General features: G+C 42.3%; 1 protein-coding gene across 2 annotated transcripts; it reads right to left on the bottom strand.

Moving 5' to 3' along the window:
- Positions 1-4,025: 4,025 nt before the first annotated feature.
- On the bottom strand, positions 4,026-15,704 carry PRSS35 (serine protease 35). 2 transcript variants are annotated; one of them, XM_041412410.1, is made up of 3 exons: positions 15,576-15,704; positions 14,978-15,091; positions 4,026-9,958 (listed from the first exon to the last, which is right to left on the bottom strand). In XM_041412410.1, the coding sequence occupies exon 3, from the start codon at positions 9,945-9,947 to the stop codon at positions 8,706-8,708; it is 1,242 nt and encodes a 413-aa protein (XP_041268344.1). In that variant the 5' UTR covers positions 9,948-9,958; positions 14,978-15,091; positions 15,576-15,704; the 3' UTR covers positions 4,026-8,705. The 2 variants fall into 2 exon arrangements, with proteins under 2 accessions (XP_041268344.1, XP_041268343.1); XM_041412409.1 differs by lacking the exon at positions 14,978-15,091 and having other exon boundaries at positions 15,576-15,661.
- Between the last annotated feature and the right edge of the window lie 1,974 nt (positions 15,705-17,678).

Here is a 17,678-nt window from a genome sequence, read left to right on the forward strand (position 1 = left end):
TTGGAAGCCTAGTCCTTGCTAAATAAAAAAAAAAAAAAAAAAAAAAAAAGAAAATTACATTGTGGCCTTGAAATGTAGGTGGCTGCACCACTCTGTCCCAGGACTGTGTAATTTTGGCTGTACGCTCTGACAGCTGTGGCAAGAGAAGAGCACATGAGGGCCAGCATGGGTTTGGCAAGCAGGCTGTGCTTACAGCCTTGGCTCCTCCTTGAGTATTAAAGAAAGGGCTGCCATAGGGAGATAATGAAGCATGGCATTTCCTGAGTTCTTTCCAATGCTTACAGTGCTTTTGATTTGTGCTGTTTAATTGTGCTGGGGAGAAGGGGAGGGAAGGCACTGTACGTACTGGAGTATGGAGATTCTGCCCTTTCTGTAGAGCTGTGATGTTCTCTTTCACAAATGGCACGTAAAGAAATGCTGCAAGACCTATCTGAAGCATCTATAACTGCCCTTTTCCAGGCTTTGCCCTTGGATTAGCCCTAGAAGGCTTTGCTGCTGCAACAAGACATTACCTTAGCAGTAGGCTCAAATATCTGGTGTAATAAACCCCACCCACAGCCAGCTACCAACCAAGTTTCTGCCAAATTTCTGCAGGTGTTGAGCACATGTGGATCCCACACAGACAGATCTCCCTGTCAGGGATCCTTTGCTCTTTATTTGAAACTGTCATTACTGTGGCTCTTGTGATAGGAGCTATTTGCAGCCTAGTTAGTATAACTTGATTAATAGCATCAAATCATTGCTATTTTTGCAGTCATTTAAACCAGTGAAATCAAATCAGTTTCCTCTGGAGAGCAGGATGTGACTAAGAGATAAAACCCTGTGCTTGCTGCTGGGTGCAGAGCCAGTGGCTTCTCCCTCCGTCAGCATCTGTGGCAGGAGGAGCTGTCAGAGCTTCCCAGAGTTGTTTTGTAAGGATGTCACAAGATTGTTCCTTCAGCTGGCAGCCTGTGTTTATGTCGACTCAAAGCTTACAAAAGCATTTCCCAAGGCCAGCTCCAGATTTGATGTGTTGTCTTAGAGCTGTGAACACTGGTTTGCTTTCAGTGATTTTGTCTTTCATTTTCTGTTTGCAGCTGTTTCCTTAATAGCAACTTGAAGTGGCTTCTCAAACAGTAAACCAAGCTCCCTTTTATACAGCAGTGCTTGATCATTATTTAATTTAATTTCAGGTGTTTGGTGCTAGAGTAGAAAATGAGGTGAAAATCCAAAATGGGCACAATTAAGAAAATTAAAAAGTGGAATTCTTTCTCACTTAGAAAGAATCCAAGTTAGGCAGGAAAGAATGAAATGAAATTGGAAACTATATGAACATATATGTTCATATAACATATATGAAATAATGAAATACAATTAGTAGCAGCAATTTTTGTGGGGTTTTTTAAGCTTTTAAACACTGTTTTCTCACAGATGCCTGATTTTATCTAGTATGAACTGGTAAGGAAAAATCAGTTTCAAGATATGAAGGACTCGAGCACATCAATTGAATGAGCAGTGTTATTGGATCACAAATCACTGTTGTACCAGGTTAATTGGCAAGCAAGGAAGTAAATTGAGCAGTAAATTGAACACTGACAAAGCTACTTTTCCTTTTGAGTATTGGCTTCCTTTTTATTTCTTTCAGAAAAAGAAATGTATGGGTCACAAATGGCTAGTGTATAATGCTCTACAAGTAAATATATATACACTGTGTGATGGGTCAAATTGCCCTTCAAGACTAAGCATTGTAAATAGTAGGAGAATGTGATGCAACATTTGTTTACAAGAGCTTACTGTTTCAACTCACTTTTATTAAAAATGGCTTCATACATCCTTCATGTAGATGCAGAGCAAAATGTATAAAACCCAAAATGTCAGTGGCCACATCCTTGGAAGCCTGTCTTCACACCCACTGTTTATGAAAACTAAAGAGCTCAAACTTACAATAAGCTGTGAGAGTTTGGTAGCACAGTAGGTCCCTGTTGCTGTGGGGTGGTGGTGGGATGGACAGCCAGCAGGTGGATTTTCTTTTGCCATGTAACTCACCACGGGTCTGGAATGCATCAATGTCCTGCACAGGCATGTGCAGAAAAAACCATATACGACATGCAGCTATAAAGCCTCCATTGCCTTTATGCATAAACTCTTTTTCCCAAATATTCCATTGGTACTTTTCTTAAAGGTGACTTTTGCCCCCTCTTTGTATTACTAGTAATTCCCTTTGGGGTAATTTAGAATTCTTTTTAGTGTGTGTGTTTTGGGGAGGGGAAGCCCCTGCTGGCGTTCAAGGGCATGTTGTATCCCCACAACTGTTGGTTCATTCTTGTACCAAGCCAAAAATATTTAACTGATGAATCATTCAAGAAAACACAAAAGAATTGTGAATACAAAAACTAGTGTTACCTTTGAAAGGGAAAAAAACAGAAATCACATTTTCTCCCATTCAGTAAGGCAGTGAGTTTTTCGCTGCTGTTCCTGGGCTTCACCATTGCCTTCTCTTATCCTCTTCTCCCTGCTTCAAAATGTCCACAGAGAGATACAGCCACAAAGGCTCCACTGCTATGTGCTGTCTCCTGGCTGCTTTCATCCTTGATAAAGCAAAACTTTAAACAGCAATTTATCCATAAATTTGGAAATTAAACTGGAGCAGAGGGGTGGGAGAATGCTGCAACTGCAGCCAAAGGGCGGCTGAGTAATTTGTCTGAAAACCAGCCCAATATGGTTTCATCCAAAGTTTTCAAACTCTTTCACATGAAAAAGAAGTAGAGCCATAGCAACTGCAAAAAGTATAGTGTGTACATTATTACCAAGAAGCACAAGTAAATATTTGTGTGGCTTTCCCATTATATCTGATTTCTTTTCTTAGCAATAGCAAGTGAAGGATTAGCCATTATCAAGATCTAAAGACATATTTGAAGCAGAAGGAATGAATGATTTATCAGGAATACCTGCATAGTAAACAACATAAGGTGATACTTCTTGGGAGGATTTGCATGTCTGTTATTTGAGGAAGGCCTTTTGAACATTTGTTAAACACTATGGGAAATGGGAGTATGACTGGAAAATACCTGCACAAGGACCTGGGTTGTATGGGAACATTTTAGGGCTGAATAGACATTTGGATAAGATTCTGGTTCAAGCCCCCCAAGGCCCAAGGGAGTGTGCAATCTATAACATGTGTTGGAATGTATTTTCCACAAAAGAAACCACATCCGTGCCAGTGGCTTGGGAATGGCCTGCAGGGGACACAGCGGTCACCCCTGGGTCTCTTTTTATGTTCCCTGAACAGAGACTGAGGAACATTTCTCAGGCACCAAGGCATTTACCCAGATCATGGCAAAAAGTAGATTTCAGCAATGAAAATATTTAGATCCTGTTACCAGCTCCAAAAGGACTTTTTTCCAGGTCAAAAAGCTTTCAATACTATTTATTTCCCTGTGGCACTTACTTCTCCCCCATCTGAAGACCCATATAAGAGCTGGTGAGTAAGCCCTTGCCAGACCCCTGGTAAATATTTCTTGTATTCGACACACTGTTAATTACAGGTGTAATAATTTCTTAAATTTCTGTTAAATATTTCCAGCAGCTATTGACCTTGCCAAAAATCTCTCCTTTTACCCTCAGAGATAAAATCAGCACCAGTTTCAAGAGCACAGAGTTAAGATAATTCTAAGAATCAAGATTATAATATTGTATATACTTCTAATTTGGCCTGGTTCAACAGCTCTCCAAGGCAGAAAGTGTAACTATAGCAAATAGCAGAAACAGAACTAATTACTTATTTTAGAATTAATAACTTGCGGCGTAGACTATGAGTCATTTCCTTGCTGAACTAAATTTTTTACTCATCAAATTTGCTCATGGAGTAATTATCTTGAAGAGAGGGAGGTTTTTTTTTCCCCAGAACAAGTTTAAAGAGACATTAATATCTTGTAAGACCAAGTCCCAGATGATTCACTGATAAATCATTACAGGCACTTAGAGAATGAAGTTTGTGTAACACAACCATAGCTAACAAACTGCATCACGACAGAGAAAAAGAAAAACAACAGAAAATATTTATTGACAGAGTAAGTGCATCATACAATATCTTAACAGAGCAAAGGTTTGCATTTATTTTCTCAAATGGCTTGTCATTTTGAACAGTTAAAAATATTCTAAAGTTTTCTGTCAGTCTTAAAAAAGCAAAGAACCTGAAAGAATCCTCAAAGCTACTTCTGGAGGTTTTTAATCTAAATGCTCTGACACTTGGAGCAAAAAACTGTCGCAAAAGGGACCAAAATATACTCCCAAATCCTTTGAGATTAGAATGAAATTTTAAGCTTGCAATTTAATAACATTCTTTTTTCCTCCCAGTCATTCTTTAATCCAGGAATTTATAGATGGAACTAACTGTAATAATCTGTGCTTTAAAATTGGAAGCAGTTGATTAAATTTCTATGCATGCCAAACACAAACAGAAGACACTTGAAAAAAATTTATTGCCTAGAATTTCTAGAAACATGCAAAAAATGGAGCCAACATTTAAATGCCTTAAGTCTGAGATTTTTTTGTTTGATTTTTTTTCCCAGTGGAGAACAGCCTTTACAGGAATCCCAAAAAAAAGGTCAGGTTTGAGAAACTCCCCTTACTCACTATACTCTTGGTGATCCAGTGTACTGGGAGGTTCATACTACCAAGCCTTTTGGTCAGAACACAGGTCTGCTGCTTTCCAAGGACCCTGAATGAACAGCAGCATAATCCCTGTGAATTCAGGCATGGATTGTAGATCAGGGTCAAAACCCTTGCCTGTTAGCGGTCCCTGCCACAGCCCGAGTCCTCTCACAACCCTTTCCTCGTTGCTGTTGGCTGGGATGAAAAGCCTTATCTTTAACAGTGAAAAATTGCCATGAAACTTGTGAATTTCACATCTTAATTCATGCTATTAAGTGTCTACCATCTGCCTACTCTTTCTCCCAATAGGTGCCTCCGTTACCTTGCAGCCATTTCATCTGTTACTTTGCACACTTTCTTTATCCCTTGCATACCATCTCCATCTTCCTGGCCTTCCATGCCATCTACTTGTTCTTTCTTTCTCTTTTATTTACTGTCTGCTTCTTGGTCATCCCTTATCAGCAGAATAGAAAGAACTCCCCAGCTACTTCTCTCCTCCACATGTGGATGAGTTATTTTTTTTATTTAAGACATATCCATGCTGATTCATACTCCATATAGACACATAAATCTGCAAAACTAAGATGGTAAATCTTAAGGAGTCAAGGAGTTTCTTTAAGCAATTATTAAAACATTGGGTACTCTATACCTCATATAAGATAAATCGTTTCCCTACTTAATGTTGTGCTTTTCTTCCTAATTTTTCACACTGCAGATAACCCCCTTGACTTTCACTGTGTGTCTCAGAACCTCAGATTAAACACATACACAAATACCTTGCAGAAGCTGGTCTGGGTGTGTTAATGACTTGCATGTGAGGTTTATCTTTGTTCCTGAAAAAAACTTACTTGTTGACTTTATAAATTCCAGTAGCCCTCTAGGACAAAAGAGATTTGACTGAAGTTGTTTTTTTTCCTAAAGCCAGGAATACAGTTAAATAAAAAGATCTACTATACAAACTCTTATGGAAAAGAATTAGTACTGATGAAAAAAAAAAAAAAAAAAAAAAAAGATGTACAGCCTGGTACCTGAGAGAGGAAAAATCCTTTTGGGAAACATCACAAGGGCTGGCAACCCAGCCTTGCTGCTGGTGTCTTAGACAACAACAAGATCTGATCTACTGGGATCATATTTTCCTCCTCATATTTTCTCATTGGTAGCTAGATAGTAATGGCAGGTTTTTAAGATAATCTGAGATGGCTCAGAAATTCTTGTCCCATTTGTAGTGGTGGGTACCAAGAGCTCTATGCAGGACATTGAATTCCTGGGATTGTGTGTAAGTACGTGATTTATGAACTGTTCCAGAAGTCCCTGTAGTAGGTAGTCACAATGCCTACATAAAGCATGGATTTCTCTATTAGACCAAGTGGAATACCAAAATGTTGCCTACCATGCCAAGACAAGGGGCAAAACATTTTGTCTGTGTCTTCTTCTACCTGCATTCCCTGGCCTGAAGGTGCTGACAACATCAAAACTCAGTCAAAACAACCATGGTCTCCAAGCCTGCGTATCTGCATGTGTTTGTGCATGGGCACTGAGACACAGAGGTTTGTTTGTTTGTTTTAGATTAATTTTTATGTTGCTCTGGCCAACCTCTTTAATCTCTTAGTACTACAGAATGAGCATCTAGTATTTATTCTCTGAAAAGAAAGAGTTTTTATCAACCTGGTACGGAAACCTCAGGTTGCGGCTGAGATATTTACAACAGATGATTATTACACCAAGATCATTTGGAAGCCGACATCAAACATTTTTCATTCTTACCTTGCTTCCAATTCCCAAAGTGATAAAGAAATAGATTTTATTTCTTCTGAGGAGGACCACACCTAAATAAGACTCAACAAGATAAGGAATTTACTAAGCCCCCTTATCTTGATCAGTTTTGGACCAAATCAACAACGACAATAATTGTAAAAAAAATTCATGGACAGGGGTTGTCTTGTGTTAGATTAATGATGTGGTACCTTATTTGTCACAGTAACTATGGAAAAAGGCACTTAAGAAAAACATTACAGACCTGACTAAAGAATACTATAAATCTGTTGCATAGAGCGAGAGTATTAAATACTGGACTGAGGTGATTTAAAATTACTGTCAGCAAAGCCACACATGTCAATAGAGATGTTAACAACAATAAAAAATAATTAACCCAAAAATCTTAGAGATTTATTTCTAAACCTTAAAAATTATTATTCGTTTTCTGCAAACAATCACACAAAATAAAATTAAAATATAATAAAGGAAGAAAAGCTGAGTGTTCTCTGGAAAAGTTGACATTAAAAAATATAGTTTTCTTTAAAGTGAGATTTCTTCCAATTAATGAAATATTGTTAGGGCTATGATATGGAAGCAAGTCTTAAATTTTTGTGCTTTGCCAATAACAGGACAAAGTTGCCTGCACATTCAGTGTGTCAGGTTGTATACTTTCAACCATATACCAAAAAAAAAGGGTTATTTAAAATAATGTTATTTCATCAAAAGATATTACAAGCATGTTTTAAAGATTCCAACAAACAAAAAATTCTTTTAAAATTTTGTATTTTTTTCTCTTGCAGAGGAAGAAAATGTATTTTGGTCAGCATAAATTTATGGTAAAAAAAATTAAATATTACAGTGGTGAATACTCTGAAAGTACTGAAACCCAAAGGATATGATCAGAAAGGCATAGTATCTTTTTATGTTATTAGATTAACGTAGCACCATAAGAATTCTGTGTACTTCAAAATCTTGACATAAAATAAAAGATATAGACTTATATAGCAATCAACAACAGTTTTAAGAAGATGATTTGTGTCTAAAGGTGTGTAAAAGTCAAGCTCAGTTTGTGTCTTCATTAAATATATGGTTCTGCAAACATATTGAACCAAATTATTTGCTATCTACTGCTGCTATCTAACAAGATGCCTTTTATAATGCACAGGATAGTTCTACCATCAGAAGGTGCTATAATTTAATTGGGAGAAATTTTTAGTTAACCCTGTGAATCATGTTGAGGTGGAGTCTGCATATAACATGATTAAAACCACACACTTTGCAAAACTGTATAAAGCCAAACTAAAATATTGATTTCCAGCTCCCAGTCTAATACATACTATCCTATCTATGAAGCTGAACTCGTATAAAAGTAATTTATAAAAACTGAAGGAATGTTTAGCACCCAGAAAATATATCATCTGTGAAGCTCCAAATGATTGTCAAGTAGCCACTCCAGGAGTCAGTGACTTCTCCCAATGGTAAAGCTAAACATTTGACTAGAAACTAAACCTACAGCTCTCCAAATACTAATTGGAAGGCAAATGCATGTGTTTAAGATTTCTATAGTTTCTCTAAGAATGTTTGAAGGCATTAAACTATGTCCAAATGTGTCTTCTTCTTCCAAAAATGGAAACTTTTTTTTTGTTAATTTCTCTTTTGCTAGTTTTACTGAGCAATGTAGTCATTTTTTTTCTTTAAGGTGTAATCTCAGCTGCATAAATTTGGAATTTCCATGGGAGTGTTCCTGCAGCAACCAGAAGAGGAAGTTTTCCAAATAACAATCATTAACTTTAGTGCTGCTTCTCAATATGGACCTGTGATCTTTAGAAAATGCCAGAATAATGTCTTGTTTTCATGCAGTTCTCTGGATCATTCTGCACATACAGGAACATGCTATATGCACAACTTGCATTTGAAGAATTGGAACAGAACCCTGAGAAATGTAAATCCATTGGAAAAAGTAGATATTGTTTAATAACACCAGTTTGAGATGTTTCAACCCTTCCTCGGGGGGAAAAAAAATGACAACAAGGTGCAGCCATTTTTTTCCTCACAAATAACTTGAATTTATCACAATGGCAAACATAAATATAGTTTGGGGTTTTAAGTGTCTAGGTTGATTACAATTAGAAATATTTTGTCTGACAATTCTAGCCCTCCCCTAGAAATTCAGCATTCCTTAAGTCACCATAGCACTACTTGTGAGCTTTGAGTTCAAGAACATTCTGGCGTGGAGTGATGTTCTTCCAGTCACTGTTGCGGCCGCCTTTCACTCTATGGCAGTGAGGGTGCTAAGCAAAACTGAGGCTCGGCTCTCTTCAGCCTTGTGTGCAATTCTCATCATTCCCATGTATCCAGAAGCAAATCTGGGCATATTTGAGAGGAGTAATTCGTACTGCTACATTGTAATCCTGCTGTTCGCCATTGATGTCCACCCACTGATGGCCTGAGTAAACAGCGATGATCTTGCGTTTCCACTTCTTTTTGTTTGGCTCCTTCAGACGGAGATAGATGCCAGATCCTGTGGAGCCAGGCTCAGCATCACAGTACTGATAAAACAGATCATTGGACTCATCAGAAATGCTACAAAATCTATAGACCAGCTGCCCAGACCGATCATTGTCAAAACCTGAGAAGTGGATCATGCTCCCAGGCATCATTTTGATTGTTGGGCTGATTCCCAGCTCCATGTATTTCCTTTTGTGGGGACGCTTGAGCTCAAGAACAGCATAATCATAATCCAGGGCAATATCCCCAGAGACACCCTTAAACCAGCCTTTCGGGATGTGCGTGCTCTTGACCCGGGTCCACTGGAAGGAGGGCACGCCATCTGAGGTCCCTTGCTTCCTCCCAGATCCCCTCTGCTTTCTCTCATCACCTTTGGATTGTCGCCTTAATTCTGTCGTGGCTTTGGGATCCTCTTTTGCCGCAGAAATTTCTCTCCTACTTCTTTTAGCACCTTTGCGTTTCCTGCCGTTGCCTCTGGATTTCGTCTTCATCAGGCCCACCCTCAGTCTTTTGCTGCCCTTGACATAATCCTTGCCATTGTGCAGGCAGTGGGCTGCTGTCAGCACGTGCTTGGGGGAAACGAGGATGCCGCTGCAGCCCGTGGAGATCTTCACGGCTGTGTTGAACGGAAAGTTGGTTATAAACCTCTTGTCATAGATGCTGAACCTGCTGTCTGTGCCATACACCTGCCTCTTCTTTCTCGAAGGCCTTCGTGTGGTTGTGTTTGCAGCTGGGTCAGGCACTGCTCCGAGGACACTCACTTCAGTCAGGGTCCGCGTGCCGTTTTCAAAAACAGTCTCGTAGGATAACAGGCTCTTCAAGTCAGACAAGCTTGGCACTGGCAGTTTTCTTTGACATTCAATTCCACATACACTGTTCAGCTCTAATTTGGTTTTTGCTTCAAATTTAGGGCTGTCAAGGGAGAAAGTTCTTTCTCTCACAATCTGGGGAATCTTCCTTAAGTGCCAAGTAAAATCTTGTTCAGTTTCTGTTCCATTACTGGGACTCAATATAGGTATGAAAATTATGAATAGCAGTAACATGTGCTCCATTTTATTTTTTTCTAAAACAAGAAAGAGAGATTTGAAAATACACTTTGGAAATATATACAGTTATCTTAATATCTTCTAAGTATAATCATGCAATTTTAGAATTGACATCAGTGGAACAGAATTCTACAATCTACTCAAAATAGAAAAGCCTCAGATATTCCCTGTTTTACCTCTGACTCTTCCAATTGTTTCTAGCAAGATGGATGCAGGCAATTCAGCCAGCATCCATGCTGAGCTACCTACTAGAAGATGAAAGCAGCTGAGTTTTACCTGTTTTTCCCTCAGTCTGAGTCTTTCCTCTTGGTAGAGCATCCTGGTTTTATTTATTCCAAAGGTATGCAGTTACGTATTACATTTCTGTTTCTCTTTTTTACAGCTATATAGTTGAAGGTAGAATACACTTGGAAACCCTCAGTGCGTTCAAAAGCTGGGATCCAAGCAGAGATGGATAGACAGACTACACTCGTGAGACTTAGGAGCCCTTGGGAAACCAGACCAATTGTGCTCTTTCGTGTAATGGCCAAAACGTGGCTTTAGCTGACTTAAAAGTCACCGATGGTTCTCCACTACCCACCCAGCCGAGAACATGAATCTGCCTGTATGAAAAATGGCACTTTGCTGACTGCTATCCCAAGGACCCAAGGTCTTCTAGGACAGACAGACAAATGAGGAAAGCAGAATGTTGCTGGTGTAAAGGAGTCTCCTGGCTATATATACAAGTAGCAAAGCTCAGCCGAGTGGGAGGGACAAGTCTGGTTACTCATCACATGCCTTTTTCAGGATCCCACAAAGGCTGTAGGAGCTGTGCTGTCTGTGCCTTATGGTCACATGTGGAATGCCTCATCTTGATGGGGTGATGCACCATACCAACAGCTAATACTTTAAATGGGAGAGACAAAAAGCAGTATTATTCCCATCTCTGGTTGGGAAACATGCAGGAAAAATGTAACATTGTTAGAAGTCTGAGGCAGAGCCAGAAACTGAACCCAGAACTCTTGATTCTGAGCTCAAAACATTATTGAAAAGACCATTTTTCTCTTTTGGCAGCATGGATGTCAGTGGCATTATCCAACTACTGGCAGCTGCCATTGGGAAATCTGCGCTCAGTTCCAACATCCTTCATTCCAATTACATGGAAACCTCAGCAGTGAAGAAAGAAAGGGTCTATGATTAAACTTTAAAAGCCAAGCAATTCAAGGATTAGTATGTGGTTAAGCTCTCTGGTTTACATTGCAATGGCAGTGTAGGCCAGGGCAAACATAACCACTTTCCTTAATTTTAGTTTAGAGTAGTAGAAGTGGTGCTCTCCAGTGAAACAGCCTGGCTACAGGCTAACTGAAGACCTAGCATGAAAAATAGGGGTATATGGAAAAAGAAGTGGGGAACATCACTTTCAAAGCTGTGTAATGGACCAGTGACTCCTATGATTTTTGAGGCATCTTTACTGTATAGACATATTTGTTGTCTATAATAAGTAATTTTTTTTTTTTTTTTTTTTTTTTTTTTTTTTATAAAACCACAAAGTTTAACCACCGCACTACAGTTCAACCACAGCTTGTTGCTTCTGATGCCAAGAAGAGGCTGGATTTGTTTTAGCATAGTTCTGCTTTTCACCTTTGCCAGAATGGAGCACCAACTTTGAGCTGGAGTCCACTTACTAGGAGATATATATACCACATTTTACAATACAAGGAAACCCTCCCTGGCTTTAAAGTAGCTAACTCAGGTTTTGGAGAAGATGTGGGGATTTTCCTAAAACATCTGGAGATTACAGTGACTCACAGGTCTGAGCTTTGGGGTGTATGTGATCATATGAAAAGACATCTGAAAGTTTTGAAAGAAGAGCTGGGGAACCATCCCAGACGAAAGGTTTTGTAGAGGAACACCAGTTGTTCACACTAGCTTACTTTATTGATATAGCAGAAATGTGCTCATTTAAATATTATCTTTGATATACAAAGTTACCTTCATAGTGTTGGTTCAGTTATTGCTCAATTAGCACTAAATCTGAGGAGGAATTACTATTTTACATATCTGCGGGTAAGTTAGAAGGTGCCAAAATAAAATAATACTGTAATGAGAACATAAAAATAGCTTCCTGGACTGACCAAATGCCTGCCTGTCCTAAAATCCTGTTTCTGACACTGACTAAATATGTTTGCCTAGGGTAAAGGATTGGGACAGGAATAGGGCAACCAGGTATGCCCCTCCTCCCTCACAGTTTCTTGACTTACAACCAGTTGTACCTGGTGGACTTTATAGCAGAGGAAGTTTCTGTAGTGTAAGGAAACCTTAGTTAATTTCTCTTCCACAGTTTGACAGTCTTCCCTTGAATACATATAGAATTTTGTAGCCATAATGTTCTGCATGCAGGAGTCACACAACTTAACTACATGTTGTATGAGGAAGCATCTCCTTGTCTTTGTTTCCAGCCTGTCACAAACTACCATGGTTTGAGGATAAATAATGTGATATTCATGTAGAAAAGCTGGTTTAAATTTGCTTTGCCCTAATATAGCTGATGAAGAAGACAGTTCTAATATCAGGCTTGAGAAAGACTTTTCTATTTTTCCCTAGAATACTCCTCCCTTTCTCAGCTTTTCATAAGGGCCTGGATATCTGATATTCCTCTGTAGCTGAACTTTGTGAGCCCTAAGGAAAGTTCAGTCACTAACTGCTTGTTCACAAAGAAAGTCTGGGTTGATATCATTCCACTGTGACGGCTGATGTCTTCCCAGATGATCTCACAACTAGGTTCATAGAGAAGTCCATTTTTTTCTCTCTGCTTTATAGAGTGGCTTTCTGCAAGCAAACGGGTGGAGTACTATGGCTCCCTTCTGCCACTCTTTAGAAAGAAAAGAAAAAAAAAGTCAAAGCACAGAACCTTCCACAGATGCCTTGGAGCCCTCCACTTGAAACACGACACTCAAGTGCTCACTACTTAAAAAGGCAGTCTTGGAAGCCAAGATTTTCTTCATTTATAATGATCCACTTGTCACTGGGAATGAACTAACTACACTTCAGGATACTGGAAGCAGTTCAAGGAACTTGATAAACATGGAAATTCTCATTACAGACCAGAGCAGTGGTTCTGCTAGGCAGCTTTGTCATTTCCAGCCATGCATTTGAGATCTGTTTACTAACCCCATCTCTACTGTTTAGAGGGGCCAGCTCCAAGCAAGGGCAATGTCAGCAGTTGCCATGGCCCAGCACAGGCTGCTGGCAAAAGGGAAACACAGGGCTCCTCTTGCCAGATGAGAGGATGCAAATGTGTAGACGGGTGTAAAGATAGCTTTGCAGGGTGGGAGAAAGAAAGAGAGAATACAGCCTCCAGGGGAAGGAGGAAATGTCCTGAGAAGGCTTCAAGCTGATTGCAAGGAAAAAACCCTCAATTACCCATTCTCCACACTTCCTCCACACCCTAAGATGCTCTGCCCTCTCCTTTCCTTCACTCCTTTCCCACACAGATTTTGGTTTGGCTTACAGTAATTGGAATTCTTGAGTCAGCTCTTTAAGGTGTGATGAATTGCTTGAGAGAAGACAGGATGGAAACCAGAAAGAGAGAGATCCCCGCTATATGAAAATGTTGAAATTCTTCCTCCAGTTTCCAAACTCAGCTGATAACTTTGGTGGCATTCCAGCTGCCAGGCATATCCATACAAGCAAAACTATTTTTAGTTCTTCTCATTTCTTGCTTTCTACATTAAACCTTTCTGCATCCACAGGGAAAAAAACCCAAAAAAAACAAAACAAAAAAAAACCCAAACAAACAAACAAACAGAAAAAAAAAAAACTATCTAATTTTTGAGGATATCCTTCAAGTATTTCATCTTACTTTACTCCAGCTGAATTCATGTCAGATGCTCAGGAAAAGGCTTATAATCAAGCCAAACTAGAATAGATTTCTCTTCAGGCTATCACAGAAGAATTCACATGGCAGTGTAGCTCAGACAGAAGAAAAATTCAGTCCAGTTTCCCGACAGTGTTTTACCTTGGTCTGTTTAGTGCAGCCTCTATCATGCAGTTTCCTTCTTCTTGTAGAAAAGTTGACACATTTCAAACTAGGCTTACACAATTTTGAATCCAATTTCTAGGCCCTAAAATAACAGAGGCTGCTATAGTAACCATCTCCTTTAACAGCTTTTGGCCTTATTCTTGAAATGACCTGAAAGTTGGAATTCATAGTTCTACTCTGACAAAGCAAAATAGAGAACAAATTTTTGATATCTCACACTCCCTGGAAGAAACCATTGCCCTAATCTTATCCACTGCTCCCCCTGCCCTCCTCCAGGTGCGCTCACTCTGTACAGCGGTGAATGGATGTTGTCCTCCTCTCTGATTCGCGAAAAAACAAAAAAAAACCACTGCGGCTTCTGTCTCTTGCAAAGATTTAGGCAGCTTCAGTACTCATAGGAAGAACTAATTTCACACGGCAGGCGTGACAGCTCGTTTCTGAGATCCCAGGGGCGGGGAAAGGAAAGGACCGCGAGTAAGCGGCGCAGCGCCCGCCGCGACCGCGGGGCGGCGCTCCCGCAGCGCCGGCAGCTGCTCCGCGCCCGGCTCCAGCCCCGCGCCCGCGCCCCTCCCGCCGCCGGGATCCTCTCCGCGCCCTCCCGCCCCTCCCGCCGCCAGGATCCTCTCCGAGCCCGCCGCCCCGGGAGGAGAAGGAGGGGAAGGAGGTCGCGCCCCGGCCACTGCTCTGCTGCTGAGCGGCTCCGGGAGTCCAGCCCTGCCAGCCGGGCAGCGCCCCCGGGACGGGCACAGACCGGGAACCGGCCGGAGGAACGGCGGGGACGGGAGGGCTTTGCCGGGATGGCCGCCTTCCCTCTGCCCTCTCCGCTGTGGCCGGCCGCTCCTGTGTGTTCGAGCATGAGAGCCCAGGGCTGTCGTGGAAGAAGAGGAGGATTTGGGGAGTAAGGCTTTATCTCTCCTTAGGCATTCCCTGGTTCTGCTTTCCGCAGGGGGCTCTGCTTCTCCGCGCCTGATCCGAAGGAGTTTCCCACTCTCTACAAAGCCTGCAAGTTAAATACCTTGGCACGGCTCTTTTATTTTTGCTATTCCAAGATAAATCTGTTTCCAGCAGTGACGAATCTGGATGAAATTAATGTCGATTCCAGAGGAGCGCGGAGATGGTAGCGCTAACACTGAGGGGATGAATCAGAATTAAAGGAGTTTGTTTTGAGGGGCGAAGAGGCTCCTTGCCTGCTCCCCGCAGAAGGCACAGCACAGAGACAAACCCCCGAAAACCCAATAAATATGCCCCTTGCTTCAGTCTCGTTAAGCCTTCTCGTGAAACCGGCTTCAAATATGAAAAAACAAGGACCAGATAAACGCGTGGCGTTTTAGTCCTATCAAAAATATATCCATCAGGCTAAAGAGGCAGGAACTTTATACAAAACATCTCAGCTGCCAAGCTCAGGGTACTGACATCGCTCAGCCCTATCATTTTTTAAAAACAACCCGCGTAGGAAGAATGACATCGCAAAAAACTATCACCTTAGAGACGGTGGTTCCCTCGCAGTGCCCGGTCCCCCTCGGCCCCCATCCCCAGCTCCGCTCCTGCCCACCCAGGTCTCTGGGGGCTGCCTCTTCCCCAGAGGCCGACGCCGGGAAGGGTCTCGGTCATACCTGGCAGCCCGCAGGACGGACGGAGGGCAGGGCGGCCGCAGCCCCGGGGCTCGGGCTCCCGGCTCCCCGCTCCGCGCCGCTCGTCCGCCGCCCAGCGCCCGCGGCTACTGAGGACGGGGCGGGGGGAGCGGCCAGGTCTTCCCAGGCGGGGGAGGGGATGGAAAAAGAAAAAAAGAAAAAAAAAAAAAAAAAAGGAAAGGAAAGGGAAAAAAAAAAAAAAGAAGGCGAGAGGGAGGAAGCCGAGGGGGAGGGCCGAGGGGAGCGGAGGCAGATCCCGGTGTCTCCTCGGATGGGATGGGATGGGAAGGGAGGAGAAGAAGGGGCTCTGCCTGCGGAGCGGGGAGGCGCATCGCCCCGGCGGCGGCTTCTCTGGGCGCCGGGAGCGGGGCCGGGGTGACCCGCACGGGACGGGGCGGGAGAGGCTGCCGGGCCGGGCTGGCGAGGCGGGGACAAGCGGGGAGGTGCAGGGAGCCCGTCCCAAGGGAAGGGCAGCGGGGCTCGCACCGTTCGCACCGCTCCACCTGTGGCGGGGACAGCCGCTGCCCCTGCCCCGCCGGAGCGTCCTGCGGAAGGCGAGGAGCGGGGAATGGCGTTCCCACGGACCGTGGCCTGCCCCCTCCTCCCTGCCCTCGCCCCTGTCTCCCAGCCCCGCTCCTCTGGAGCGCCTTGCTCCTCAGGGACCCTCCCTACCCCTCCTCTGGACCATTCCCGCTTGTCTGGGCCTCAGAGGCCAGGTGAGAAACACCTTCCTCCTTTCCTCATCACTCCTTGCCTTCCTCCTTTCCCTCAGTGTTCCTGTGGTCGCTCCTCCGCAGGCAGAAAGCTTCGTGTGGAGGTCTCTCCTCCTTGGATGACCTCCTGGCACTAGAACAGGGCCCTCCCCAAAGCTGCCCACTGCCACACAGACGCACAAGGTGAAAAGGACCCTCACTAAGCAGTTCTGCTAATGCTTAACTCAAGCACTTCCATTGAGTGCATCTGTTGAAAACTCATTTCATGCTGAATGAAGGCCCATTGATTTGCCAAAACCAGAAGGAAATTTGTGGCATTGCTGGAGATCAGAGTGAGATCTCCAGAGTGCTGCTTAATTGTTTTAATCATAGGCATATCCTTGCTTTAAAAGTCTTAACTTCAAAAACTTAGTGGAACCAAATTTGTAAACAGGTTAGAAATAAGGCTTTGACCAGCAAACTGCAGCCTGCAGTTTCATTTTGAAGACTGAGGCTTATTTCTTCAAAATTTAGATTTTATTTGTGGTTGTGTGTTTGTTGTTGTTTGTGTGCACAACTTAAAAACAAAGCGAAATAGTAATAATATAATAATATTTCATGTGCCAGAGAAAGTGAGCTGAAGAATTACCAATGTAATTAACAAGGTAAGACACAAATGCAGGTAAAGTGGTGAAGTTTTACAAACAATATATTGAGCGTAGGAACTTCCACACTTGGGTGAGACCAAGGGCTTTGCTAGACCAATATTGGGTTGCGTTACTGAAGGCAGTAGTTCCCTCCAGCACTTTCACTGCCACCAATATTTCAGACTCAGAGATTTTATGAGGCAGGTGCAGTTTCTATGATCTTAGTAACCTTCACTGGATTTCTCTGTTGGGTTCTTGCCCATCTTCCCTTTAACCTACGTGGATCAGTAGTATCTACAACTTGCTTTAGTAACACATTCTTCAGGTCAAACATATCTTTGTGCAAAATCTTGCCTCTTTTAGTGTCCTTTCAACCTGGCTATTGCTATCTTCATTTGATGCTCACTAGTTCTCTATCATATATTCTATAAGTCCTCTCTCACCATGAAGAATTCTATTTAAGTTAGCTGAGCTTTACATCAAAAACGTTCCTGTTTTCCATCCTATTGCTGAAGTTCAGGGACCAAAAATGCATCTGAAGGAAGATGCAGCCAAACACTTCTTGGCAGTGGCAAGTAGAAAACAAGGAGCAACAGCTTACTTGGATTGGACAGCTGTGTTGAGCTACAACTGCAGCTAGGGAGGTTCAAACTGGTCATGGGGAAAAATTGCTTCACCAAAAGGAATATGCAACTCTGGAACAAATGACCCAGGCAGGTTGTGGAATCACCATCCTTGGTGGTTTC

The sequence above is a fragment of the Onychostruthus taczanowskii genome, unplaced genomic scaffold (assembly GCF_017590055.1).
Source record: "Onychostruthus taczanowskii isolate IOZ18803 unplaced genomic scaffold, ASM1759005v1 scaffold39, whole genome shotgun sequence".
In the NCBI taxonomy this organism is placed as follows: Eukaryota; Metazoa; Chordata; class Aves; order Passeriformes; family Passeridae; genus Onychostruthus; species Onychostruthus taczanowskii.